The sequence below is a fragment of the Amphibalanus amphitrite genome, unplaced genomic scaffold, assembly GCF_019059575.1.
Source record: "Amphibalanus amphitrite isolate SeventyFive unplaced genomic scaffold, NRLGWU_Aamphi_draft 000136F_arrow, whole genome shotgun sequence".
Lineage (NCBI taxonomy): Eukaryota > Metazoa > Arthropoda > Thecostraca > Balanomorpha > Balanidae > Amphibalanus > Amphibalanus amphitrite.
The window spans coordinates 342,277-369,941 of record NW_024881631.1 but is presented as its reverse complement, the minus strand read 5'-3'; the positions used below and the strand labels follow the sequence as shown (position 1 = coordinate 369,941).

The following is a 27,665-nucleotide window of genomic DNA, read 5'->3' as shown; positions in this document are numbered from 1 at the left end:
TGTCTATTCGGAATCTGAAATTCGTGAGCAGCTTGTGACAAAATTTCCGTAGTTGCCTGGCAACCTGCTTTTTAAAAGTGTTCTGAGCTCGCGTTGCTATGCAACTCTGGATGGAAAAGCTGCTTGTGAATAATTAATCAAGGCAGGTTCGGCGCAGCCAGTTTTCTTCACATAATGCTTTATGTGGACAGAAAATTAGAGATAAAAAATTATTGCATTGTGTTAAATTGGAGCTAAATCGACACTAAAAAAAGCTGGCATCGTGATCTACTCTGTCTGAAGATTGTCATTACAGGTAGTGGCCATTCATCATCTATATTCCAAATCACATTTGATTTTTATGTCCTTAGGAATTAGGATATTTTGCATAAGGTCAAGTTGGGTCATGGGTGTGGTCATACCTATTCAAATTTAAATTGTGAGGGGCTGGGTTTTTATTTAATTTTTCCTTATGATTTCCTAACGATTCTTCCCCTAATAATTCTAAAGTTTCTGATATTTTCTTGATCATCAAGCTGTGCATGTATGTGGGCATATTTACGTCTGGACAACGAGTTGCGGGGAAAAGTGCTGGTTTTGTTGCAGTTTTAGGAGCCGGTGATTAGGCTGGATTTTCGGGTTACTTTTTCGTTCCGATTCATGTATTTCATAGTGTTTGGCTTTTGAATATTTTAGTTCTTTTCGATAAATATTACTTGCCTTACAACTTTTGTAAAAACGTTTCATTTTTTATAAGCCGACCTTCAGAGTCCTAAAAATACATCAGCACTACAATCATTGTAAACAAGCAAATGGAGGACCACTTGGCTCTGTTCCAAGGCGCTTTTTAAGTTTATCTGGTGGTTTCCGTACTCTTGTACCTACGTCGTTTTGTTGGATGTTTTGGATCCATTAAGATTGACTTATATCATATTTAAGAAGCATGTGACTGAAAACAATCCGAAGTATCCAGGAGGCTGATAGAGGTCCTGACTCCTGAGCAATATCAATATCAAGTTGAACTTGAAGTTATTAAATTTTGGTTGATAAACGCAACTAGTTGATCGGGCTCATATATCAGCAAAAAAAGTAAAATTAAAAGAGCTTATTGGCCGAAAACAAGCTACAATATTGCAGATCCTGGAGCAATACTGAAGAGCACGCTGAGCAGGATCATGCCAGAAAATGTTGACTGATGAGTGCATATTGATGTATTGGTATGAATATTGAATGATAACTTACAACAGCAAGATAAATTAGTGCTAACTATCAAGTTAAAAATCTAGAATGAATGGACTTTGGCAGCTGTACTATGCTTAGATGCTGTGCAGATTGTAATGTGCATCAGGTACTCAGTGTCTGGCAAATGAAACATGCGATCATTCCATTGCTACTGCAACTGGAGGAGAAAGCTTGGATCACCAAATCCACTTAATGTTGATTTTGATGTTAATCATTACTGTATTTCTTGAAAAAAGGATTGTTATAAAATTGTCAATGTGACAATCCATGCAGCGATGTGATCATATGATGTGTTCATAGTCATTCATGATAGTGATTCATGATTGTTGGTCCAATATACAATGGCAAAGCTCTCAGTCTCAGCGTTTCTTCCTGTGGATGGCCAGCAGTGACTCAGAGCTTAGAAGTATTAGTTTTCTTCACAGGGCTGGGATAAAAAGTACTGAGGGTAATGTTCCACCAAGGAACTCTACTTTGAGTTTTGACATGGTATGAGATATAGGCACAAGTAGGTAGGTGCTTAGTTCCTATAGTCAGCAGTTGTGTAGGTTTAGTCGGGTTAGCTTAGATTAGGTTATGCTAGTTTTTTAATTTGCCAAGTGTCCATAAAAATGTGACCTGAGCAATGAGCATACCTGAATAACCTGACAGCTGACCTAACCTCAATCATCACACATATTTGCAGCCTTACCCAAGACCTGCATAGCAGAAGCACCCAGTTATTATAGGTAGGTACTCACCCTAACTCAGTCTTACCTGCTAACCTTCAAGTTGCCTATAGTTAGCTCACCTTGCCAAGCTGCATCCAGGGAAACAGTCAACTGAGGAACTGGCTCATTGGGTGGCTGGTGTGAGTCTGTGCATTTAAAGTGTTTCTTCTCTGAAGCTGCTCTGCACTGCTGTATGTCATGTTAGATGCTCAGAAAATGTGGGAAATGATTACAAAGCTACTTTAGTGCTTTGCTCGAGACATGAACAAGTACAGATCCTGCAGGGTACAGCTATGAGTTAGGTGCTAGGTGAGTATGTTATGTGAATGTGCTGTTCCCTATTTGACCATAGTAAGTATACAAACAAGCAAAGGGTCACAGTTATATTCAATCTCCACATAAACATACAACAAAAACGGCCATATGGCCTCGCTCCGAACACACCACAAATAGCTTAAGCCTTTGCAGGCACAAAAATGCTTTGATTTACAGGACAGGTATACAATATAACCTCTGTCCTTGGGGATCTTGCTGCCAAGTTGAGGTACGATGACTGAACTTCAGGATTGATCAACCTTTTCTTCTTAGCCACTGCTTAGGTATATCCGAGAAAGACCAAATGCTTGTTTGTAAACTGCCTTGAAAATCAAAATTTAATGATCCACCTTCAATTCTGACATGAAGGCACAAATAAAATAGTTCCCACTCCTTTTGGAATACACAAAGCAAAATATTTAATAACTTCTAGTGGATGGACAAGAGCAATTAGCATAGCTTCCCATCAAGTTAAAGGGACCCTCCCACCTTAACATTAGATTTGAGTTGAGATAGCCAAAATGGGGTCCCTGGCTCACAATTACCGGTTTCGGCACTCACAACATCGAGAAATGCCTTAAATCGGAAATATTGAATTTCAAAATTGCAGCATCTTGATTCAGAGGGGCTAATGCTTAGGAATACCCCTCTGAATGTGTGACGTCATCGCAGATATCTAACGAGTTTTAAATGTTTGACTAAAACGTTTTGTAGCACGCGGTGGTATATGCTGCTTTGCGCGCAACAAATGCCGCACTTTCAAATAAAGTCGCTAGGAACAGCGGAGATCCCAAAAAGTAAACAAAAGTAAAAGTCTAATACCTTGAAAACCGGTGAATATTTTTCGATGAAATTTGGTAGATATTCGTTTTTGCTCTTTCTGAACCGAGCGACATCACTTTCATGCCAATTCATTAACTTTTTTGAAGGTGGGAGGGTCCCTTTAACTTTTGGCACTGATGAATAACACTGACGCTTATTCGCTTCATATTTTGTAACAAACGCGCAAAAACTGCAATATAACAGCACTATATGCTTCTTGACAAAATGCAAAAGTAGTAAAAATTTAGCCCTGATAGCATTCATTCTCGGTGGAAACGTAATTACAAAATATTTTGTAGTAACTATTAAATTCCGGCCGAAAACAGTGCACGGTTTCAAAAAGAATCATTCCAATGGCGGTCCATTCTACGTTCATAAAGTTGGCTTCAAATTCGGATTCGGATTCCAGCACCACATTCGTGGAAAAAATGACAAAAACGGACCCCTCAGAATCAATTTAAATTAACAGGATAGATAGACCAGGACATGCTTATTACGAAAATAAATCACCTAGGCTTGGCACCCCCTAAGAACTGAGGAATCTTAGGTCAAAGTTCAAGGTCATTCTCGGCGGACCCTTTGGATTCTCGTAAAAATTGGTACAACTATAGTCCATGAAGAGCTGATTTCAAAAATATCAGTTTCTTACTTTGGCAAGCAGCACGAACTGATATATAGTAGGTCAAAGGTCAGAATCAAGGTCACGTATGTGTAATACAGGAAGTGGAAGTGACCACGTGGCCAGGTGAGAAAGGAGGACCCCTTAGATTTCAATAATTTTTTGCTCAATAATGCAACCAATGTTGGAGATGCTACTGCTGGTTTTTCTTGTTTTGGCAAGGTCAAACTACGGAGAAATGACGAGTCAAAGGTCAAGGTCATTTTTAGCGGACCCTTTCGATTCACATATAAATTTTTATCCCAATACAATTTTTAATGCTGGTTATTATTCTGCGTATTGTTAGGCTTGGCAGGTCTTAAATTATTTTAAAATATTTAAATAATTTAACCTTTAATTCACCTATCCCAACATGGCTACCGTGCGAGCACCTATCAAAACCTTGATGAAAATAACAAACCGAAAATCTGAGAAACGCGATTTGACCTTGGACGTGTCCCGCGTGCCCCGTGCCAGTGCACTGGCCTTAGGGGTGCTGAAGAACTTGATTTGGTAGGTATAGTGTGTTTTGGTGTGGGTTATTGTAATTTTAATGTATTGTATGTTGCCTGATTTGCGACACAACTTACAAAATTGAAATAGCAGTCGTAAGTAGTGTCAGTGTCGCAAGTTGACCTTGCCTTGGGGTATACCGAATAGGTCACAGGTCATTCGGGTCATTGCCTCGAAATTTACGTGGTACGTGTAAAATTGTTTGAACTTGAAATCCTGAAAATTTTGTTGCAATCCGTTGATGCTAATGCAAGTTATAGAGCTTGAACTGACAGGTCGTCTATGAGGCCTCCATCCATGCCAGCGAGGCAGCAAGAGTGTTGAAAATGGTCCATAATATGCTATTTCACATTTATTGGGGCATTCAGGAATTGGAAGTAGCCTAACACCATTCCAGCAACTACTGGCGAATCCAGAAAGGCGGTGTTGGACGTTGCAAGGGTCATCCCCCAAAATTCACCCGATTCCAAAAACGTGTCCCAGATGACCCCCATGACCTCCAATGAGCTCTGCGATGACCCCAAGTTGACCTTTTTGACCTGACGTGTCCCAGATGACCTCCGTGACCTCCAGTTTAGCTCTGATAACTCTAAGCTGACCTCTGTGACCTGGCATGTCCCAGATGACCTCCATTTGAGCTCTGTGATGACCCCAACTTGACTTCTGGGACCTCACGTGTCCCATATGACCTCTGTAACCTCTAAGTGATCTCTCTGATGACCCTAAGCTGAACTCTGTGACCTGACATGTCCCAGAAGACCCCCAGTTGAGCTCTGTGATGACCATAAGTTGACCTCTGTGACCTGACGTGCCCCCAAGTTGCCCTTTGTGACCGACGTGTCTCAGCTGCGTCAGTGGTCTCCAATTGAGCACTGTGATGACCCCAAGTTGACATCTGTGACCTGACGTGTCTCATATGACCTCTGTAACCTCTATGTGACCTCTATGATGATCCCAAGTTGACCTCTGTGAGCTGATGTGTCCCAGATGACCCCCATGATCTCCATCAGAGCTCTGTGATGACCCCAAGTTGACCTCTGTGACTTGATGTGTCCCATATGACCTCTGTGACCTCAAGTGACCTCTCTGATGACTCCAAGCTGATCTCTGTGACCTGACATGTCCCAGATGACCTCCAATTGAGGTCTCTGATAACCCCAAGCTGACCTCTGTGACCTGACATGTCCCATATGACCTCTGTGACCTCTAAGTGACCTCCCTCATGACCCCAAGTTGACCTGTGTGACATGACATGTCCCATATGACCTCTGCGACCTCTAAGTGATCTCTCTGATTACCCCAAGCTGACCTCTGTGACCTGACGTGTCCAAGATGACCCCCATGACCTTCAATCGAGCTCTGTGATGATCCAGGTTGACCTCTGTGACTTGACATGTCCCAGATGACCTCTGTAACCTCCAATTGGGCTCTTTGATGACCCCAAGCTGACCTCTGTGACCTGACGTGTCCCAGATGACCCTCAATTGAGCTCTGTGATGACCCCAAGTCGACCTCTGTGACTTGACGTGTCCCATATGACCTCTGTGACATCAAGTGACCTCTCTGATGACTCCAAGCTGATCTCTGTGACCTGACATGTCCCAGATGACCTCCAATTGAGCTCTCTGATAACCCCAAGCTGACCTCTGTGACCTGACATGTCCCATATGACCTCTGTGACCTCTAAGTGACCTCCCTCATGACCCCAAGTTGACCTGTATGACCTGACGTGTCCCAGATGACCTCCGTGACCTCCAATTGAGCTCTGATGACTCCAAGCTGACCTCTGTGACCTGATATATCCCAGATGACCTCCAATTGAGCTCACTGATGACCCCCAAGTTGACCTCTGTGACCTGACGTGTCCCATATGACCTCTGCGACCTCTAAGTGACCTCTCTGATGACCTTAAGCTGACCTCTGTGACCTGACGTGTCCCAGATGACCTCCGTGACCTCCAATTGAGCTCTGATGACTCCAAGCTGACCTCTGTGACCTGATATGTCCCAGATGACCTCCAATTGAGCTCTTTGATGATCCTAAGCTGACCTCTGTGACCTGACGTCACCCAAATGACCCTCAGTTGAGCTCTGTGATGACCCCAAGTTGACCTCTGTGACTTGACGTGTCCCATATGACCTCTGTGACATCAAGTGACCTCTCTGATGACTCCAAGCTGATCTCTGTGACCTGACATGTCCCAGATGACCTCCAATTGAGCTCTCTGATAACCCCAAGCTGACCTCTATAACCTGACATGTCCCATATGACCTCTGTGACCTTTAAGTAACCTCCCTCATGACCCCAAGTTGACCTGTGTGACCTGACGTGTCCCAGATGACCTCCGTGACCTCCAATTGAGCTCTGATGACTCAAAGCTGATCTCTGTGACCTGATATGTCCCAGATGACCTCCAATTGAGTTCACTGATGACCCCCAAGTTGATCTCTGTGACCTGACGTGTCCCATATGACCTTTGCGACCTCTAAGTGACCTCTCTGATGACCTTAAGCTGACCTCTGTTACCTGACGTGTCCCAGATGACCTCCGTGACCTCCAATTGAGCTCTGATGACTCCAAGCTGACCTCTGTGACCTGATATGTCCCAGATGACCTCCAATTGAGTTCTTTGATGATCCTAAGCTGACCTCTGTGACCTGACGTGTCCCAGATGACCCTCAGTTGAGCTCTGTGCCGCCGAGGAGACCGTGCGCCGCGAGCTGCCGCCCGAGGACCGGCCGGCGCTGACCCGGCTGTCACCTCTAACTGACGGCGCGCTGTCGCTTCGTCCTCCGACCCTGCGCCGGCCGTGCCGGGAGGCCGAGCTGCTGACCCAGCTGCAGCAGCTGGCGGTGGCCCTGGACGGCGCCTGCCCCCTGGTGTTGGATGGCAGCTGCGGGAGCCACGTGACGCCGTCTGCGCTTTTGGCGCCAGGAGAGCTTGACGCTGCTGCGAGCACTACAGGGCTACTAGCGGTACGTCACGTGCTGCTGGTTTTCTAGAGACGGATGTTTGCTGATATTAGGCTGTTAAGACTGAGCCGTGATGCTGTGGCCGGTGGGAGTGCCGGCGCCGGTCGTGGTGCACCCGATGCCCAGCGCTCCGCTTCGCGCTGCTACCACGCAGGTAGGGTTCGGCACACCGACTCCCGATGGCTACGTGGACAGTGAAAATATTGCAATGTTATGGTACAGGTAGAGTGACCGTTCCGTTCTTTGTCAGGTCTCTGAATGGAGCTGCGTTCCGGTGGGCGGCTGGCTGCGCTCTCTCGGTCTGGCCCAGTACGCCGACGCGTTCGTCGCCCGCTCTGTGGATGGCGCCCGGCTTCTGGGGCTCACCGAACAGGCTATGGAAGACGAGCCCGACATCGGTGAGAGATTCACATTGCTAGCTGAGAAGGTGGATGTGACTCGAATAATTCAGTTCATAGCCTGATTTATCTACCTTAATCTATTTATATGAATCGTATTGCCACCATTAACCTAACTCCTGACTCGTGATTGTGGTTGCCTCAGTTGTAGGCCTTAAGTGCACCGCATTTTGACAGGTCTCGACGTGGCGACCTCGAAGCCGGCGTGTTGGGTCTCGGCTTCCCGCCACTCACTGGCGGACCTTTCCGCTTCGTGGACCGCATCGGTCCCGCACAGCTAGTCAAGGACATGGAGCGCTTCGCCGTCGTCAGTGGCGTCGGCTTCGAGCCGTGCCTGACCGTGCACTACCAGGCCGCTAGCGGCACCAAGTTCTGTTCGGCCGGGCCTCGTGTAATGCCCACATGTGATGACCGAGTGTATACGCATGTGAAGCCGCTCCGCGTGTGTGCCAGCGCTGGGCATGTTCAGTTTCAAAGTAAATATAGAACCCTGGTGATGAAGCTACAGTTTTTGACGAGAAATAGAGTGAGGTCATTTTGAAAGCGATCAGACGGTAGCGCCGCCGTTCTTTGGCACGCCTTAGCATGCATATGTGCTACACTAAAAGTTTAGGCTCGTGTCTTTCAAGGTCAGCAGGGTGAGGGCACCAGGTGCTTCAAGTGGCCTCGTCTCAGGTAGAGTTCTAATACTCGTTCTAATACTACCAAGTACCAACACACGTATCTAGTCAAGGAGCTGAGTTGAAATCGAGGGAATGGGGGGGCTGTTCAGCCCCTTCACTGGGGGGTTCACGGTTCAGCCCCTCCCCCATCAGGCGCGAAAATCTTGGAGCCCCAGCGTGGAGTGAGATAACCTTTTCGACGGCATGTGATCGGGTATTGCATCGAATGACACTGGGCGATTGAAAGATGTTTCAGCTCGCTTGTCAAGGCAAACATTTATTCACAACGAAAACAGACAAAGGCACATGTGGATTGCTAATGGATAATGGATAATGGCAGCAGGCAACACCCAGGTCGTGCGCCGTCTGCTGGAGAGCCAGCGGCTGGTGCGTCCTGAGCGGGGTCGCTACAGACGCCGCTCGTCACCCAGACAGCCGGAGACCGGCGGACCGGCCGGGACGCCTAACGACAGACACAACGACCCCTCATGGCGCTATGTAGCGGGCTACCAGTGAGAGGTCACGGAAAGGTCAGCTCATAATGTGCACGGCGTGACATACAGTGTTAATGTCATCCCGCGGTCGCCGGACAGTGAAAAATTGGACAATGACATTTCGCCGTCAAGACGAGCTCTACTGTCTACAAGACACAAGTAGTCTACATACTGTCTGCTACCGAAACTACTGTCGAGCTTCTTACTGTTAGTAAGAAATTACACAGGTCTAGATGCAATTTCAGCGATGAACTTCGGTAGTGCATGGCTGTGCAATTTCAATCACAAGATATTCTTGTTCATACATATCGTATTATCGGCATGGTACTCGCTCGTTATCACGCTTGCGTGGGCATACGGTAGCTCAAGGAAAATATGGATAATCGTAAAAGCCGTTTCTGCTAAACGGCTGGACCTGTGTTTGAAACACCCGCTATATGATGCGCGACAAGCGACATGCCATTCTGTAACGCAAATGCCCATATATCTTGGGCGACACTATCCAAGCGAATATTGGAAGATCCAAAATTATTAATGTGCGCCACAGTAGCAACATTGTCAGACAGAATCTCCACTGTTTTCCCAACTAACGCTGAACGGAATGAAAGGAGTGCCAAATATACCGCGAGCAGCTCTCGATAGTTGACAGACTCGCCACTCACCCGACAGTCCCAGAACCCGGACGCCAGCTGACAACTGTGCGCCGAGAGAACGGCTCCCCAGCCGGAGCCCGAGGCGTCGGTGGCGAGCTGCAGATCGCAAGCAGCTGGCGGCACCAGCAGCCGGCCGTTCCAGCTGTCCAGAGAGGACACCCACCACGACAGATCGTCCCTGGCTCCGGGGGACCACGTCAGCAGCGACCCCCAAGACGACCTGGAATTCAAAAGTCGGTACACATTGCGAAGTTTCAACTTTGCGGGGAACACCGCGGCGAGCATACTAACGCAACGACCGGCCATTCGAGCCAGCACCCTAGCTGACACGTTAGAACGTTTCAGTGACCTCGAAATGTCCTGTTTTAGCTTGCGGATTTTAGCCTTCGGAACTGTTATCAAAGGCGGTCGAGACGCAGACGCACAGTGAACGTCAAACCCTAAATACGTAACTGAATCTGACGGCGTGAGACAGGACTTATTAAAATTAACCGTAAGCCCCAGTGCCTTGAGGGTATCCAACAGTACGCGCATGTCCTCCTGAATTCGTGTTTTTGACGAGCAAAGATAAAAATCATCCACATATGCCATCAGGGATAGAGAGTGAGTAGGACCACGCAAATACTCGACGACAACACGAATACATTTGTGGAAGAAAAACGGCGAACATTGCAAGCCAAACGGTAGACAGCACCACACCCACCAAAAACCGCCAAACTGAAACCCTAAATACGTTCGGAACTCAGCCCTGATCGGAAAATGATAAAAACCATCCTTCAGGTCTACGGTGACAGCCTGCTCACCACCGCGCACTATCTCCGGCAGCACATCAATACCCTCAGAAGAAAATTTTGGCGTGTCACAATGCGAGTTCACGTACCTGAGGTCGCATATCAGTCTGAACTTGCCGCCACTCTTGGGTACTACCTTCAGCGGCGATACACAATGGGGCATGTCGCGAACCCGCCGAATAATACCCCTCTCTTCCAGCGCACTGATTTCTTGGTCCAAAAACGTTTTCTCTGCACCACTAAACACTGGATTGGTGAACACTCTACGCTCGGGTTCACGCACGAGGGGGATGGGCACGCCCTCCGTCACCCAGTTAAGTACTGTATCAGACGCACCGATCCCCGCCCAGGCCTCCGGCCGCAGCACCATGTCCACTCTCACTATCAGTCCGCAGCTCCGGCCCCCGCCCCACCAGACTGACTCGACCTCGGCAGGTCACGTGACGGCGGCAGGCCGGGACGACCGCGGCTCCGCCAATCAGACGACACCGCGCCGCCGTATAACCGTTGGCCCTGCGGTGCTGGACCTCGCCAGCGACCACGGTCAGGAACTTGGCTGACCTGACGAGAATGCTGCCGCGCCCCGGCAATGGCCACGGCGCGCTGGAGATTTTCCACTGCTCCAGGCGTGAAGGTCGCCGGGTTGTGTTGCAGCGTTTTGAACAGCTGCGCCGTAGAGTCGTCGAACTGGTTGGAGACAATCAGATGAGTGTACTCCTCTTGTAGGAACCTGAGCTGAGCCAACGTCACGGTTGTGAGCTGGTCAATCACTGGATCAGCTACCTGCGCCGAAGACAGTATCTTCAAGGCGGTTTCCTGGAAACGGGCGCACTTCTGGATGACCTGGAAGCGCGCTAGATCAGCCTTGCCGATTCCGGCTCGGGAGTCACCAACCACCAAGTCCTGAGGGAGCTTGACCTTGCTCAGGCTGTCCCGAATCGCTCGAAAGTCAGCCTGCAGATCTGCTGACGCGCCGAAACTCGGCTGCTCCTGCTTCTCACTGGGCTCAGCAGCCTCGGCTGCACTGAGAGCCGTTGGAGCCACGTGCCGACGACCGGCGTTGGGCTCACTCACACGAGCGTCAATGACGCGCACTGATGCCTCGATGGCACTCACTTTTTCCGCCAACTCGCGGATAGCCTCCTCCATCTCCGCACCGCTCAAAGCACATGCGGAGACCCGAACCGCCTCAAATACCGGCGACTGGGCCACGCACAGGGAGCTCCGAGCTCTGCCGAAAGCGAGCACGCACTGCCGGTGGCGGGCAGGGCGAACGCCACCGGTCCCACCTGTCGGCGGGTCACGTAACTACGGGTATCAAGGGAATCCAGTGAGCACGAACACGCAGTACACGTGGGTGCTTTCTAGTTTCCTGGACGGTCACGCTTAGTGTAGCTAGCTCGGCCTTAAAAGATCATCACGGACACGGGGCTACGCGGCATTATATACCACCAGCAGACAGGATTTGATCTCTAGCAGACAAGCTTCTATCGGTGCCCCGCGCCGTCTCTCAACAATCGTCCACAGCCGCAGCTCCTGTGCACTGAGACGCTGTCACGACCGCGTCGTATCGCTACTGGAAGCCAGCCCACTGCCCGGTCTCTGCCGCGTCTCCGGCGGTTGGGACCTGTGCCGGGGGCGCCTCCTCCAACAGATTAGTGGCCATGGCCACCTGTAGCAAACCGCGGCAGCGGCGGTCGCCCACGGGTCGCCGTGTCCACCTCCATAGAGATGTGCGCCGGCGCACTGTCGTCGCCGCCGCCGGCATCCTAAGGGAAGGAAAAATACATGTCCGGTCAGAGACTTGGGATCAACACTGGTATGTACAAAATTTGCCTATAGGATCCGCGACACCGGCACGTGAAGAGAAAGAGAGAGAGAGAGGGAGAGAGAGAGAGAGAGAGGGAGAGAGAGAGAGAGAGAGAGAGAGAGAGAGAGAGAGAGAGAGAGAGAGAGAGAGAGAGAGAGAGAGAGAGAGAGAGAGAGAGAGAGAGAGAGAAAGAGAGAGAGAGAGAGAGAGAGAGAGAGAGAGAGAGAGAGAGAGAGAGAGAGAGAGAGAGAGAGACAGAGAGAGAGAGACATGGGGGTCATCTGGGACACGTCAGGTCACAAAGGTCAACTTGGAGTCATCAGAGAGGTCACTTAGAGGTCACAGAGGTCATATGGGACACGCCAAGTCACACAGGTCAACTTGGGGTCATCACAGAACTATATTGGAGACCACGGAGGCAATCTGAGACACGTAAGTCACAAAGGGCAACTTGGGGGCACGTCAGGTCACAGAGGTCAACTTAGGGTCTTCACAGAGCTCAATTCAGGGTCATCTGAGACACGTCAGGTCACAGAGGTCAACTTGGGGTTAGCAGAGAGCTCAATTGGAGTTCATCTGGGACATGTCAGGTCACAGAGGTCAGCTCGGAGTCATCAGAGCTCAAATAAAGGTCACGGAGGTCTTCAGCGACACGTCAGGTAACAGAGGTCAACTTGGGGTCATCACAGAGCTCTGTTGGAGATCATGGGGGTCATCTGGGACACGTCAGCTCACAGAGGTCAGCTTAGGGGTCATCAGAGAGGTCACGTAGAGGCTACAGAGGTCATATGGGACACGTCAGGTCACAGATGTCAAGTTGGGGTCATCATAGAGCTCGATTGAAGGTCATGGGGGTCATCTGAGACACGTCGGTTACAAAGGGCAACATGGGGGCACGTCAGGTCACAGAGGTCAACTTATGGTCATCACAGCGCTCAATTGGGGGTCTTCTGGGACACGTCAGGTCACAGAGGTCAGCTTGGGGTAATCAGAGAGATCACTTAGAGGTCGCAGAGGTCATATGGGACACGACAGGTCACACAGGTCAACTTTGGGTCATGAGGGAGGTCACTTAGAGGTCACAGAGGTCATATGGGACATGTCAGGTCACAGAGGTCAGCTTGGGGTTATCAGATACCTCAATTGGAGGTCATCTGGGACATGTCAGGTCACAGAGATCAGCTTGGAGTCATCAGAGAGGTCACTTGAGGTCACAGAGGTCATCTGGGACACGTCAGGTCACAGAGGTCAGCTTAAGGTCATCAGAGAGGTCACTTAGAGGTCGCAGAGGTCATATGGGACACGGCAGGTCATAGATCAACTTGAGGGGTCATCAGTGAACTCAATTGGAGGTCATCTGGGACATATCAGGTCACAGAGATCAGCTTGGAGTCATCAGAGCTCAATTGGAGGTCACGGAGGTCATCTGGGACACGTTAGGTCATACAGGTCAACTTGGGGTCATGAGGGAGGTCACTTATAGGTCACAGAGGTAATATGGGACATGTCAGGTCACAGAGGTCAGCTTGGGGTTATCAGAGAGCTCAATTGGAGGTCATCTGGGACATGTCAGGTCACAGAGATCAGCTTGGAGTCATCAGAGAGGTCACTTGATGTCACAGAGGTCATATGGGACACGTCAAGTCACAGAGATCAACTTGGGGTCATCACATAGCTCAACTGAGGGTCATCTGGGACACGTCAGGTCACAGAGGTCAGCTTAGGATCATCAAAGAGCTCAATTGGAGGTCATCTGGGACATATCAGGTCACAGAGGTCAGCTTGGAGTCATCAGAGCTCAATTGGAGGTCACGGAGGTCATCTGGGACACGTCAGGTCACAGAGGTCAGCTTAAGGTCATCAGAGAGGTCACTTAGAGGTCGCAGAGGTCATATGGGACACGTCAGGTCACAGAGATCAACTTGGGGGTCATCAGTGAACTCAATTGGAGGTCATCTGGGACATATCAGGTCACAGAGATAAGCTTGGAGTCATCAGAGCTCAATTGGAGGTCACGGATGTCATCTGGGACACGTCAGGTCACAGAGGTCAGCTTAAGGTCATCAGAGAGATCACTTAGAGGTCGCAGAGGTCATATGGGACACGTCAGGTCACAGAGGTCAACTTGGGGGTCATCAGTGAGCTCAATTGGAGGTCATCTGGGACATATCAGGTCACAGAGGTCAGCTTGGAGTCATCAGAGCTCAATTGGAGGTCACGGAGGTCATCTGGGACACGTCAGGTCATACAGGTCAACTTGGGGTCATGAGGGAGGTCACTTATAGGTCACAGAGGTAATATGGGACATGTCAAGTCACAGAGGTCAACTTGGGGTCATCACAGAGCTCAACTGAGGGTCATTTGGGACACGTCAGGTCACAGAGGTCAGGTCAGCTTAGGATCATCAAAGAGCTCAATTGGAGGTCATCTGGGACATATCAGGTCACAGAGGTCAGCTTGGAGTCATCAGAGCTCAATTGGAGGTCACGGAGGTCATCTGGGACACGTCAGGTCACAGAGGTCAGCTTAAGGTCATCAGAGAGATCACTTAGAGGTCGCAGAGGTCATATGGGACACGTCAGGTCACAGAGGTCAACTTGGGGGTCATCAGTGAGCTCAATTGGAGGTCATCTGGGACATATCAGGTCACAGAGGTCAGCTTGGAGTCATCAGAGCTCAATTGGAGGTCACGGAGGTCATCTGGGACACGTCAGGTCATACAGGTCAACTTGGGGTCATGAGGGAGGTCACTTATAGGTCACAGAGGTAATATGGGACATGTCAGGTCACAGAGGTCAGCTTGGGGTTATCAGAGAGCTCAATTGGAGGTCATCTGGGACATGTCAGGTCACAGAGATCAGCTTGGAGTCATCAGAGAGGTCACTTGATGTCCCAGAGGTCATATGGGACACGTCAAGTCACAGAGGTCAACTTGGGGTCATCACAGAGCTCAACTGAGGGTCATCTGGGACACGTCAGGTCACAGAGGTCAGCTGAGCTTAGGATCATCAAAGAGCTCAATTGGAGGTCATCTGGGACATATCAGGTCACAGAGGTCAGCTTGGAGTCATCAGAGCTCAATTGGAGGTCACGGAGGTCATCTGGGACACGTCAGGTCATACAGGTCAACTTGGGGTCATGAGGGAGGCCACTTATAGGTCACAGAGGTAATATGGGACATGTCAGGTCACAGAGGTCAGCTTGGGGTTATCAGAGAGCTCAATTGGAGGTCATCTGGGACATGTCAGGTCACAGAGATCAGCTTGGAGTCATCAGAGAGGTCACTTGATGTCCCAGAGGTCATATGGGACACGTCAAGTCACAGAGGTCAACTTGGGGTCATCACAGAGCTCAACTGAGGGTCATCTGGGACACGTCAGGTCACAGAGGTCAGCTGAGCTTAGGATCATCAAAGAGCTCAATTGGAGGTCATCTGGGACATATCAGGTCACAGAGGTCAGCTTGGAGTCATCAGAGCTCAATTGGAGGTCACGGAGGTCATCTGGGACACGTCAGGTCACAGAGGTCAGCTTAAGGTCATCAGAGAGGTCACTTAGAGGTCGCAGAGGTCATATGGGACACGTCAGGTCACAGAGATCAACTTGGGGGTCATCAGTGAGCTCAATTGGAGGTCATCTGGGACATATCAGTTCACAGAGGTCAGCTTGGAGTCATCAGAGCTCAACTGGAGGTCACGGAGGTCATCTGGGACACGTCAGGTCATACAGGTCAACTTGGGGTCATGAGGGAGGTCACTTAGAGGTCACAGAGGTCATATGGGACATGTCAGGTCACAGAGGTCAGCTTGGGGTTATCAGAGAGCTCAATTGGAGGTCATCTGGGACATGTCAGGTCACAGAGATCAGCTTGGAGTCATCAGAGAGGTCACTTGATGTCACAGAGGTCATATGGGACACGTCAAGTCACAGAGGTCAACTTGGGGTCATCACAGAGCTCAATTGAGGGTCATCTGGGACACGTCAGGTCACAGAGGTCAGCTTGGGGTCATCAAAGAGCCCAATTGGAGGTTACGGAGGTCATCTGGGACATGTCAAGTCACAGAGGTCAACCTGGGTCATCACAGAGCTCGATTGAAGGTCATGGGGGTCATCTTGGACACGTCAGGTCACAGAGGTCAGCTTGGGGTAATCAGAGAGATCACTTAGAGGTCGCAGAGGTCATATGGGACATGTCATGTCACACAGGTCAACTTGGGGTCATGAGGGAGGTCACTTAGAGGTCACAGAGGTCATATGGGACATGTCAGGTCACAGAGGTCAGCTTGAGGTTATCAGAGAGCTCAATTGGAGGTCATCTGGGACATGTCAGGTCACAGAGATCAGCTTGGAGTCATCAGAGAGGTCACTTGAGGTCACAGAGGTCATATGGGACACGTCAAGTCACAGAGGTCAACTTGGGGTCATCACAGAGCTCTGATGGAGATCATGGGGGTCATCTGGGACACATAAGCTCACAGAGGTCAACTTGGGATCATCATAGAGGTCACATAGAGGTTACAGAGGTCATATGAGACACGTCAGGTCACAGATGTCAACTTGGGGTCATCACAGAGCTCAATTGGAGACCACTGGTGCAGCTGAGACACGTCGGTCACAAAGGGCAACTTGGGGGCACGTCAGGTCACAGAGGTCAACTTATGGTCATCACAGAGCTCAACTGGGGGTCTTCTGGGACATGTCAGGTCACAGAGTTCAGCTTAGGGTCATCAGAGAGATCACTTAGAGGTTACAGAGGTCATATGGGACACGTGAGGTCCCAGAAGTCAAGTTGGGGTCATCACAGAGCTCAAATGGAGGTCATCTGGGACATGCCAGGTCACAGAGGTCAGCTTAGAGTTATCAGAGCTAAACTGGAGGTCACGGAGGTCATCTGGGACACGTCAGGTCAAAAAGGTCAACTTGGGGTCATCGCAGAGCTCATTGGAGGTCATGGGGGTCATCTGGGACACGTTTTTGGAATCGGGAGAATTTTGGGGTATGACCCTTGCAACGTCCAACACCGCCTTTCTGGATTCGCCAGTAGTTGCTGGAATGGTGTTAGGCTACTTCCAATTCCTGAATACCCCAATAAATGTGAAATAGCATATTATGGACCATTTTCAACACTCTTGCTGCCTCGCTGGCATGGATGGAGGCCTCATAGACGACCTGTCAGTTCAAGCTCTATAACTTGCATTAGCATCAACCGATTGCAACAAAATTTTCAGGATCTCAAGTTCAAACAATTTTACACGTACCACGTAAATTTCGAGGCAATGACCCGAATGACCTGTGACCTATTCGGTATACCCCAAGGCAAGGTCAACTTGCGACAATGACACTACTTACGACTGCTATTTCAATTTTGTAAGTTGTGTCGCAAATTAGGCAATGTGCAATACATTAAAATTACAATAACCCACACCAAAACACACTATACCTACCAAATCAAGTTCTTCAGCACCCCTAAGGCCAGTGCACTGGCACGGGGCACGTCCAAGGTCAAATCGCGTTTCTCAGATTTTCGGTTTGTTATTTTCATCAAGGTTTTGATAGGTGCTCGCACGGTAGCCATGTTGGGATAGGTGAATTAAAGGTTAAATTATTTAAATATTTTAAAATAATTTAAGACCTGCCAAGCCTAACAATACGCAGAATAATAACCAGCATTAAAAATTGTATTGGGATAAAAATTTATATGTGAATCGAAAGGGTCCGCTAAAAATGACCTTGACCTTTGACCCGTCATTTCTCCGTAGTTTGACCTTGCCAAAACAAGAAAAACCAGCAGTAGCATCTCCAACATTGGTTGCATTATTGAGCAAAAAATTATTGAAATCTAAGGGGTCCTCCTTTCTCACCTGGCCACGTGGTCACTTCCACTTCCTGTATTACACATACGTGACCTTGATTCTGACCTTTGACCTACTATATATCAGTTCGTGCTGCTTGCCAAAGTAAGAAACTGATATTTTTGAAATCAGCTCTTCATGGACTATAGTTGTACCAATTTTTACGAGAATCCAAAGGGTCCGCCGAGAATGACCTTGAACTTTGACCTAAGATTCCTCAGTTCTTAGGGGGTGCCAAGCCTAGGTGATTTATTTTCGTAATAAGCGTGTCCTGGTCTATCTATCCTGTTAATTTAAATCGATTCTGAGGGGTCCGTTTTTGTCATTTTTTCCACGAATGTGGTGCTGGAATCCGAATCCGAATTTGAAGCCAACTTTATGAACGTGTCCATTCTTGCGGTCCTGAAATCGCCACTATTTCCGGCCTCTCCAACGCAACTCGTTGTCCAGACGTAAATATGCAGCCGGTCACTTCGGCATTAGTAGAGCAGAGCAGACATTACATGAGGGTTTTCCAACTGAGGAGAGGCGCTATAGGTTTGTAGGCTGTGGGGTAGATTTGTAGGATTTTAGGTTGTAAGTTGTAGGCTTGTAGGACTAGGTTGTAGGTTAGGTCAGGTCAGCCTAGTCAGGTCAAGGTTAGGTTTGTTTAAGTTTTGTTAGAAAAAAGCACCTCCTGGTAGTGCCTCTCCTTGGTTGGAAAACCTTTGTGTGATGTCTTCTTTACTAATACCCATTTCTCCTCAAATGTGTCTTATAGGATCATTTGATTGTTCACCAAGTGATTGAGTATTGACCCATAAATTGGTTACAGTATCAGTATACCAGTTGCTGGCACATCATGGAAATGCTGAAGAAGCTGCAGTCAACAGTGGCACAGGCAGTGACACAGGTATCAGGTGCCTTGCCTGGTAATCCAGTGACAAGAGAGTATGAGGTCAAGGAGCACATTGCCAGTGCCGGTCCAGGTGAGCAGGAGGCATTCTTATGCTATGGACTAGAGTAAGGATTACTGAGTTCAAAGTTAGATCTTGATGTGCTCCTCATCTGATATTAGGGACTGATTTCATGCTTAACAATTTGCATCTATCTACACAAGAAAATGTGTCTGATAGTCTGGAGCCTGTTGATGCCAGCTGTGCCATCTCTCTGCCAGGCCTGCTGTGGAAGGTGTACTCGGCAGTCAAAAAGTCAACTCGTGAGGAGGCCTCTGTGTTTTTGCTGGAGAAGCATCTGCTGGAGCAGTGGGGTCGCAGAGACAGAGAAATGATGCTGGACATCCTGCGGCAGGGGGTCAGCCAGCTTACCCGGCTCCGCCACCCACGCATTCTCACGGTCCAACATGCCATGGAGGAGTCAAGGTTAGTGTGGTGCGCCAAGGTGGTCATCAGGAACTCACCCCGTAGCTGATATTTCCCTTCTATAACCATGAGCGCACAAGAAAGCCAGCTTTTTGACCTGAGGTCTTTTTGCCGTGATACTTTAATTGCCTGTTTGTGCAGATTGTTTCATGTACCACACCAGTCATGCCTGTACTCTGTTTCAGGGAGAGCCTGGCGTTCGCCACGGAGCCGGTGTTTGCCAGTCTGTCGAACGTGCTCGGTCAGCTGGAGAACGCGCCGTCCCCGGTGCCGGCGGCGCTGCGGGACCACCAGCTGCACCAGGTGGAGATCAAGTACGGCCTGCTGCAGGTGAGACGCTGCGGGCGCCGGCACCGCTACGGATCGGGAGCCCGGGAAACCGACCCTGATCCTGACCGACTCTGCCTGTGGGCGGTTGGTTGGAGCGACCGGAACGCTCACTTTGCCGAACACGAAATGGGAATTGAAGCTGATGTAACGCGTCTCCTATCCAGGTGTAATTGCGTGTCTCTACTCGTGTTTGACGTCGGCGCTCTCTGCTCCCTCCACCCGAGCTGTGTCGGCTCCCCTGACGGCCTCCCTCCGCTCATTCTTTCAGCTGGGCCAGGCGCTCGAGTTCCTGCACTCAGACGTGAAGATGCTGCATCGTAACGTCTGTCCGGACTCGGTCGTCATCAACAAGTCCGGCGCCTGGAAGCTGGCCGGCTTCGAGTTCTGCCAGGCCAACAAGGCGTCAGCGGACCAACCGGTGAGCGGCCACTGACAATGGGGGATGGAGGGCTTCTCATTTTTGTTCCGTGCTATTATAGAGGGCTTCGAGCGGCGGGCGCTGTACGGTGGACTTAGGGCGGCAGATACTACACAGCGGACGATCTAGTCTGGACCTGGTGGACAGTATGTATGTCCACCGTCTGGTGGACAGCTAGGGCGATAAATATTCGATTACCGGCGCCTGACGGCCGGTAAACGGCCAGTCCCGCGCTGACGGCAGTGCCCCCCCCCCCCCCTCGCCGCCGCCGGCAGCCGTCGTGGCCGGTGGCCGAGTACGACCCGGACGTGCATCCGCTGGCGCAGCCGGCGCTCGACTTCATGTGCCCGGAGGCGGCGCTCTGCCTGGCTCACACGCCCTACTCGGACATGTACAGCCTGGCGGCGCTCGTCTACGCCGTGTTCACGCGCGGCGGCACCGTGTTCAACTGCGCCGCCGACTGGTACGCCTACAAGAAGGCCATGAACGAGGTGAGATGGTAGGATTCCGTGATCCGCCACCGATTATCTTTTATAAAATGTCCGCGCCTCATAATTCATTTTACCGTCATTGTGTGTGTGTTATTGAAACACTGCATGAAGGCTGTTCCATGAGCTGACTGCGTGTTCTTACCTCAGCTGAAGCGGCTGCCGCCCAGCCGGCAGTGGATTCGGTGGTAACTGACTGCGTGTTTTTGCCTCAGCTGAAGCGGCTGCCGCCCAGCCGGCAGTTTATTCGGTGGTAACTGACAGCGTGTTTTTGCCTCAGCTGAAGCGGCTGCCGCCCAGCCGGCAGTTTATTCGGTGGTAACTGACTGCGTGTTCTTACCTCAGCTGAAGCGGCTGCCGCCCAGCCGGCAGTGGATTAGGTGGTAACTGACTGCGTGTTCTTACCTCAGCTGAAGCGGCTGCCGCCCAGCCGGTTGGAGCCGGTGCCGGCCGAGCTGCGGGAGACGGTGAAGCTGATGCTGAACGTGGCGCCCGACCTGAGGCCCGACGCCCACCAGTTCGCCAAGGTGAGCAGCTGCGGAGAGAAATACCGGAGAGCGGCCAGTCTAGACTTATGACTGTTACCGTCGTTGAACCATTGAAGTCAGTAGCCGTATTTGCTTGTAATGTTTTATACGAATGCGTTGTTTTCCTTCTACAGATTAATTACTTTGACGACGTGGGTGTGAAAACCCTCAACTACCTGGACTCGCTGTTCCAATGGGACAACCTTCAGAAGTCGCAGTTCTACAAGGGACTACCGCAAATTATACCAAAGCTACCACATCGAGTTTGTCTCTATCGGCAAGTAAAACTCGGCTTTTGATTCGAATATCAGGCACATCTATCTCTTAGATGTCAACGAGTCCTGTTCGTGCAGTTCTTATTTTCTTCACGTCAAGTTGTCTAAATGATTCTCAAAGATTCGAATTTTTCTGTTGGCTGACAGAGACTTGTGCCGAAATTACGAAAACCAGTATAACGCCTTTTGGGGCGACTAACGGAGCGAGCGAGAGGGTGGGCCTTGCACGTGCGAAATTGCGAGGGGGTACCTCCAACTGACTTGTGCACGGCACCCTACTAACCGGTCTCTAGCGATGTGCCAAATTTGGGCACAATCGGCCCAGCCGTTCTCGAGATCTGGAAGCGGCACCCTGCACGTGCGCACGTGCAAAATGGGTCCCAACTGACTTGCGCACGGCACCCTACTAACCGGTCCCTAACTGTGTACCAAATTTGAGCGCAATCGGTCCAGCCGTTCTCGAGATCTGGAAACGACCCCTGCACGTGCGCACGTGCAGCAGCGCCCCAACTCTGGCACATGGATATGCAGTGCCTAGTGGGTGCCTACCTACATGCCAACTTTCAGCGCAATCGGCCAAGTAGTTACCGAGATATTGCAACAATTACAAAACGGACACCTCTTCGTTTTGCACGTGGCACGTGCATAAGGGGTCACCCACATGCATCGGGAATAGTCCAATACTTGGTAGAAGGACTGAAGCTACCCTATAAAAATTGCCGCGTGTAAATCGGTCAAGTGGTTGCTGAGATATAAGCCTCGCAAAAGCGTGACCACGGCCGGCCGGCCGGCCGGCCGCTCATACTCAGAAATTTCCGTTAATCTAAGGAAAGACTACGCTCGCTTCGCTCGCTCCGTAATAAGCCACGCTGTGGTACTAGGACGAGGCTGCTCTTTTGAAAATCATTTTGCAGCCAGCGAATTAATAATTAATTCGCCATTACCGGGCATGCAACATGAGGCGATGTCACGGAGCACCAGCAAACTATCGTTAATTTGATTGCTGAATCGTTTTACCGCCTAAATAATAAGTATATTTTGTGTTTCAGCGTGTTACCGAGTCTGGCCAAGGAGTTTGTAAACCCGGCGATGATTCCGTTCGTGCTGCCCAACACAATGCTGATTGCCGAAAACTCCAGCAAGGAGGAGTACGTGGAGCACATCATGCCGCTGATCGCGCCCGTCATGAAACTCCAGGAGCCAGTGCAAGTGAGAGACACCGACAGTCGGCTAACCACCGCTGTGTCCCTCCTGACCATTGTATTTCCGGTAACTCAGCGACTGGGTGTGACTGAAGATTTCGCTTACGGGTATGTTGTTCATGCCAAACGTACTTGGCGATGTGCACACAGCTGCATCGATTTACAGCGTAGGTATAGCTGACGGCAGCCGCGGTAACCGCTCGGGACTGAGCTGATCCTGGTACATGTGTAACCTGTGTACCCGCGCTTGACTAAACCTGCCCTGTTTGCCGGCAGATCCTGTTGATTTTCATGCAGCGTCTGGAGCTGCTGCTCAGTAAGACGCCGGCCGACGCGGTGCGCGCGCACGTCCTACCGCTCATGTACCGGGCGCTCGAGTCCAACACGCAGCAGATCCAGGAGCTCTGCCTGAGCGTGATCCCCAAGGTGGGCGCGCTGGTCGACTACCCGAGCATGAAGAACGCGCTGCTGCCGCGCGTCAAACAGCTCTGCCTCAGCACCGGATACCTGTCGGTGAGTCAGGGGCGGTTCTCCCATATAGGCAAGGTAGGCAGTGCCTACGTCAATTGCCGTCTCCCCTGCGTCTAAATCATCCCTATATCGTGGCTTTTGTTTGCTTGATTGCTTTTGTTAAAAATCTTTTGTTTCTCGTTTTTCAAAATGCGTTGAAACGACAGAGAATTTCCTAAACTTTTCAAAAAACGTCACATAAAGATCGTACTATAAGAACATTGACGAAAACCTTTGCCTAAGTTGTGCCTACCTCGTCCTACTAGATTATCGACTATTGCCATGCTGAGGCTATTGAGCCTTTTGGTAGAAAAGGTCTAGATGGTCGGCACATCGACTAGGTGCTACCTTCTAACTCTCAAACCTAACTTTTTGATATGTCCATTTATCGTAAAATAAAGCACTTTTCACTTTATCAATTTTTATCATAGGTTCAGCGTACGTAGCGTTGTTATGCTTGTTGTGTTATTCTATTGTTCCTTAAAAATTATATTGAACGAACTAGACTCCTACTGAGAGACTAGTTTGCCTCTGGCGGCAGACGTGTAAGGTCTAGTTAAGTTGATGGTTTTTGTAGATGACGCTGCTGTCGCTGCTTGACGCATCCCGACTAAGCAATAAGGCTGTCTCCCCCTCCCCCTTTTACCTATTCCGTATTCAGCTTTTCTGCCTTACCTACCAAGTGCCTACCTACTTTCAATAGGTCAGCGCCGCCCCTGCGGTGAGTGGCCGCGACGCGCGGCGACGGTCATGTGCTGAGCCTCACGACCGTCTTGTATTGCGTGCCACCGTGGGTACCGCCCTGTGTACCGCTCTGAGAAGTGTAGTGTATCTGGTACCGCCCTGTGTACTGCTGTGAGAAGTGTAGGGTATACATGACTATGTCCCCGTGTATGTACTACAGTGTGTACCGCTGTCAATTGGCATATTTAGAAGCGTCGTCTTGTCTGTGAGCACCGGAAACTGTCCGAGTACCGGTGTGTGTTTGACGCTGGCTTACAGACGCGGGACGGCAGCTGTCTGTTCTGTCTGGGGAATCTGCTGTCTGGGTACCGTTGTCTGTTTCTCCTATAGACGCGGGTCGGCTGTCTGGTTTGTCTGGGAAAGCTGCTGTCTGAAAGCCGGTGTGTGTCCGTGTGTCTGTCTTTAGGCACACGGCTTTCTGTCTGTCTGAGTGTGTCTGTCTGTGTGTCTTTCAGACGCGGGTCGTCTGTCTGGTGTGCCTGGGGAAGCTGCTGTCTGAGTACCGTTGTGTCCGTTTCTCCTACAGACGCGGGTGGGCTGTCTGGTCTGTCTGGGGAAGCTGCTGCCCCACCTGGACCGGTGGCTGGTGCTGGATGAGGTGCTGCCGCTGCTGCCGCAGGTCCCCACCCGAGAGCCGGCAGTCATCATGGCCGTCATCGGTGAGTAACGACGAACCGGCGGCACCAGTGCTCTGTGCGGGACACTTACCTAGCACACTGACAGTACCTGGAGACTGAACTGAAACACGGGCCATCAAGTCTGATAAACGTCCGTTCTCAGTTGTGTATAAGGCGCCGCCGCCGACTCCCTGGTCAGAACTCAGATTTGTGATGTTTTCCCATTAATCTAATAATTTAGCTATACCATGAAGTCGAGGTTCAACTATTTTGAAGTCTAAGTCACTGAATGCATTGTGTGTCGACTGCGACTCTCGGTGATGCGTTACAGACATTGATGAAGCTGACTGATAATATGGCGTTCTCTGACGCTCTCGGACCCTCCCTCGACACCGCCAGGCATCTACAAGGTGACACTGAGCAGCGACAAGCTCGGCATGACCAAGGAGGTGATGGCGACCAAGGTGCTGCCGTTCCTGCTGCCGCTGGCCATCGAGAACGGGCTGGCCGTGGCGCAGTTTGACGCCGTTATGACGCTCGTCAAGGACCTGCTGGCCAGGGTGGAGACCGAGCACCGCGACAAGCTCACGCAGCTCAACGCCATGAAGGACGAACAACAGTGAGTCGGACCGCGCCGCGTGGATGGTAGCCGGCAACGACGAGCGCAGATTGTAGGGCCACCCGTTCTCGTAACCAATGCAATTTTTATATGCTTTGCTTGATTTAAGACTGGGCAAGATAATTGTATTCTAGATACGGTGTAAAATCGTTTATTTACAGACTTTATGTTAAATTTTAGGTGGAAACTGATGCACGAATGTTTTTGCCAACTTAAATAGACTACCGATTTCCCGAAGTTTCCCCGCCTTGTTAGCAATAGTCTCCCAGTCTGCGTAGGCTGTCCGGCCGCCGCTGATGCCTCTGTCCGACTTGTTCCCATCGCTGACGTCCCGTTCCGTGTGTTCGTGTTACAGGAAAGCGCTGAACGCCTCGCTGGCTCAGCCGCCGCCTGGACAGCTGGTGGGCGCTCCCGGACCCACCTCCGATATCGACAAGGTCAGAGCTCAGGGCAGACACGCCAACGGAATTGCCGGGCGTCAGATCTCAGAGCAGACACGTTACCGGACTGGGCAGTCGTCCCATCTTACAACAGACACGCTACCGGAATTACCGGGCGCCGCGGATACCGTGTTCGGACAATAGCTGGATAGTGTTAAAAGGCCTGGCGTTCGTTCGTGCACATTGTCGGCTTCAATCGGCGCTGATTTTTGCTTTTTTGAATTATTGTGTATCGCCATGGTATCGTTTATGGGCTATGGCAGTCTCACGTTTCCATTAAAAAGGGGGTACTTTCATCTTTCTTTCCCGCTTTTGGTTTTCAAGTGACTGCCACTGGTTTGCCGACTGATGTGTTTCTTACCGACCGCTCTGACCCGGTGTGTCACTAACTGAACCCTCTCCCCCGCCCCCAGATGTTCGGCGAGCTCGGTATCGGAGGAGACCCGTCCCCGGCGCCGGCCCCGATCCCAGCCCGCTCGCCCTCCGGCCCGCTGGCCAACGGCTCGAGCCCGGCCGGCGGCGGCGCGTCCCTCTCCCTGGAGGAGAAGCAGCGGCGCGCGCGGCAGCAGGAGGCGGCTGCGCGGCTCAGCAGCCAGCCGGCGCTCACCAGTCCCACCACCACCAGCAGCGCCAACAGCAGCAGCGGCAGCGCCGGCCGGCGGCCGCCGCGTGACCTCACCGACTCCCTCATCAGCAGCAACCTCAACATGATGGCGCGGCCGGCGGCGCCTCCCGCCGCCTTCCCGTCGGCCGCTCCCAACTACCGGCCCGGCGGCGGAGCCTTCCAGTCTCAGCAGCCGCAGCAGCAGCCCATGTTCCAGCAGCAGGGCTTCCAGCAGCAGTCCGGCTTCCAGTCGGCAGGTTTCCAGCAGCAGCAGCAGTTCGGTATGGGCGGGCCGATGATCGGCGCTCCCGGGTTCGGCCGCCCGGCACTGATGCCGGCACCGAGCGCCACCGGCTGGTCGCAGCCGGTACCGTCGGCCGGCCTGACGCCCCAGTATAACAGTCAACAGATGGGACTGGGTCCTCAGTTCGGTCAGCAGGCGGGACTGAGGCCGCAATATGGTCAGCAGTCGGGACTGACGCCGCAGTATGGTCAGCAGCCCGCCTCCAAACAGCTGTCATCCAGCGAAATCAGCGATTTACTCAGCTGAGGTAGTCGGCGATAGAGATCTTCTCAGCTAGGATAACCCGTGATACCAACTTTAGCTAAAAGGACAGCCCGTGATGCCTACGTCGTTCCCAGCTGGAGTGGCCCTGTGGTCCGTCACCACACTGGCCGAGACAGGACGAGACCTGTGCCGTGGCCGGGTCCCTGGTGTGCGCGTGGGCTACGCCGAGTCAGGGCGGTAGCGTCAGCCGCTTGCGACCTGCCGGCAACGAGAGTCAGTGCGTGGGGTTTGCCGAGTCAGGGTGGTACAGTGAACCAGTGGGGTCTTGTCAGCGTCTGGTTCAGCCGCCGGCGACACCGGCCACCGTGACCCAGGTTAGTCAGCGCACAACGGCGTCAGGGTTTACCACGGCAACAGCCAGCCGTGCGACAGAGCTACGGAGGGAATCATAGTCTACTCGGACGGTTGTTTTACATGTGCCTGTAATATCAGATCGGTGTGCGTTTATCTATACTATGACCGTGGACGGGTGTGCCGTGTTATTTATTGTGGCGCGCGCCGCCGGGGCTTTCGTTGCGTTGTTGTGGAGCCGCGTTGTGATGTTTATTCCCTATCACCGTGGTGGCGTGCTCTTTGGGAGGCTGGGCAGCGGAGAGGCGCGGCCGCTGGTCTCTCGGACCGGATGAACCAAACATTCCGTGTGTGTGCTGTGCTAGTTGTCTCGCTGCTGTTTATCAAAATCGAACGGTGGGGGCATTGTCGCATTGTTTTAATGTTGTGTACTTATAACGTTTATTGTGTTTATTGATATTTGATAAAGACGAGATCAATTTATGAATATGCTGACTTATCTACGCGTTTCGGTCCCACCAAGTCCCAGTAACATCTAGATTAACGGATATAACGAATATCTATAGCGTTCGCTGTGCAATCTAGTTAATTGACATGTTTTAAACCGTCCATCGGTTTTCTTGTTTCTTTGACACAGTATTCCATGTATCCGGAGCATACAAGAAAACTGTTAAACCGCGAAAGCATTTATACGTGTACTGCTTTCGCAGCGAAATGTTCCGATGTTCTATTTCATTTGTGAATTTTAATGAGTTAATAACGTATCAAATACATACATCAACGTGTCGCTACGCATGTAAG

General features: G+C 50.9%; 1 protein-coding gene across 6 annotated transcripts; it reads left to right on the top strand.

The window, feature by feature from the left end:
• Window positions 1–196: 196 nt before the first annotated feature.
• On the top strand, window positions 197–27,651 carry LOC122382269 (SCY1-like protein 2). 6 transcript variants are annotated; one of them, XM_043367379.1, is made up of 14 exons: window positions 197–294; window positions 18,685–18,838; window positions 19,027–19,231; window positions 19,417–19,561; window positions 19,830–19,979; window positions 20,255–20,470; window positions 20,878–20,994; window positions 21,129–21,271; window positions 22,319–22,478; window positions 22,748–22,984; window positions 24,252–24,384; window positions 24,742–24,961; window positions 25,317–25,398; window positions 25,815–27,651. In XM_043367379.1, exons 2-14 carry the CDS (start codon window positions 18,712–18,714, stop codon window positions 26,553–26,555), a joined length of 2,676 nt encoding a protein of 891 aa, XP_043223314.1. In that variant the 5' UTR covers window positions 197–294; window positions 18,685–18,711; the 3' UTR covers window positions 26,556–27,651. The 6 variants fall into 6 exon arrangements, with proteins under 6 accessions (XP_043223314.1, XP_043223319.1, XP_043223313.1 ...); XM_043367384.1 differs by lacking the exon at window positions 197–294 and adding an exon at window positions 502–523 and having other exon boundaries at window positions 18,631–18,838; XM_043367378.1 differs by lacking the exon at window positions 197–294 and adding an exon at window positions 18,337–18,352.
• The last annotated feature ends 14 nt before the right edge of the window (window positions 27,652–27,665 follow it).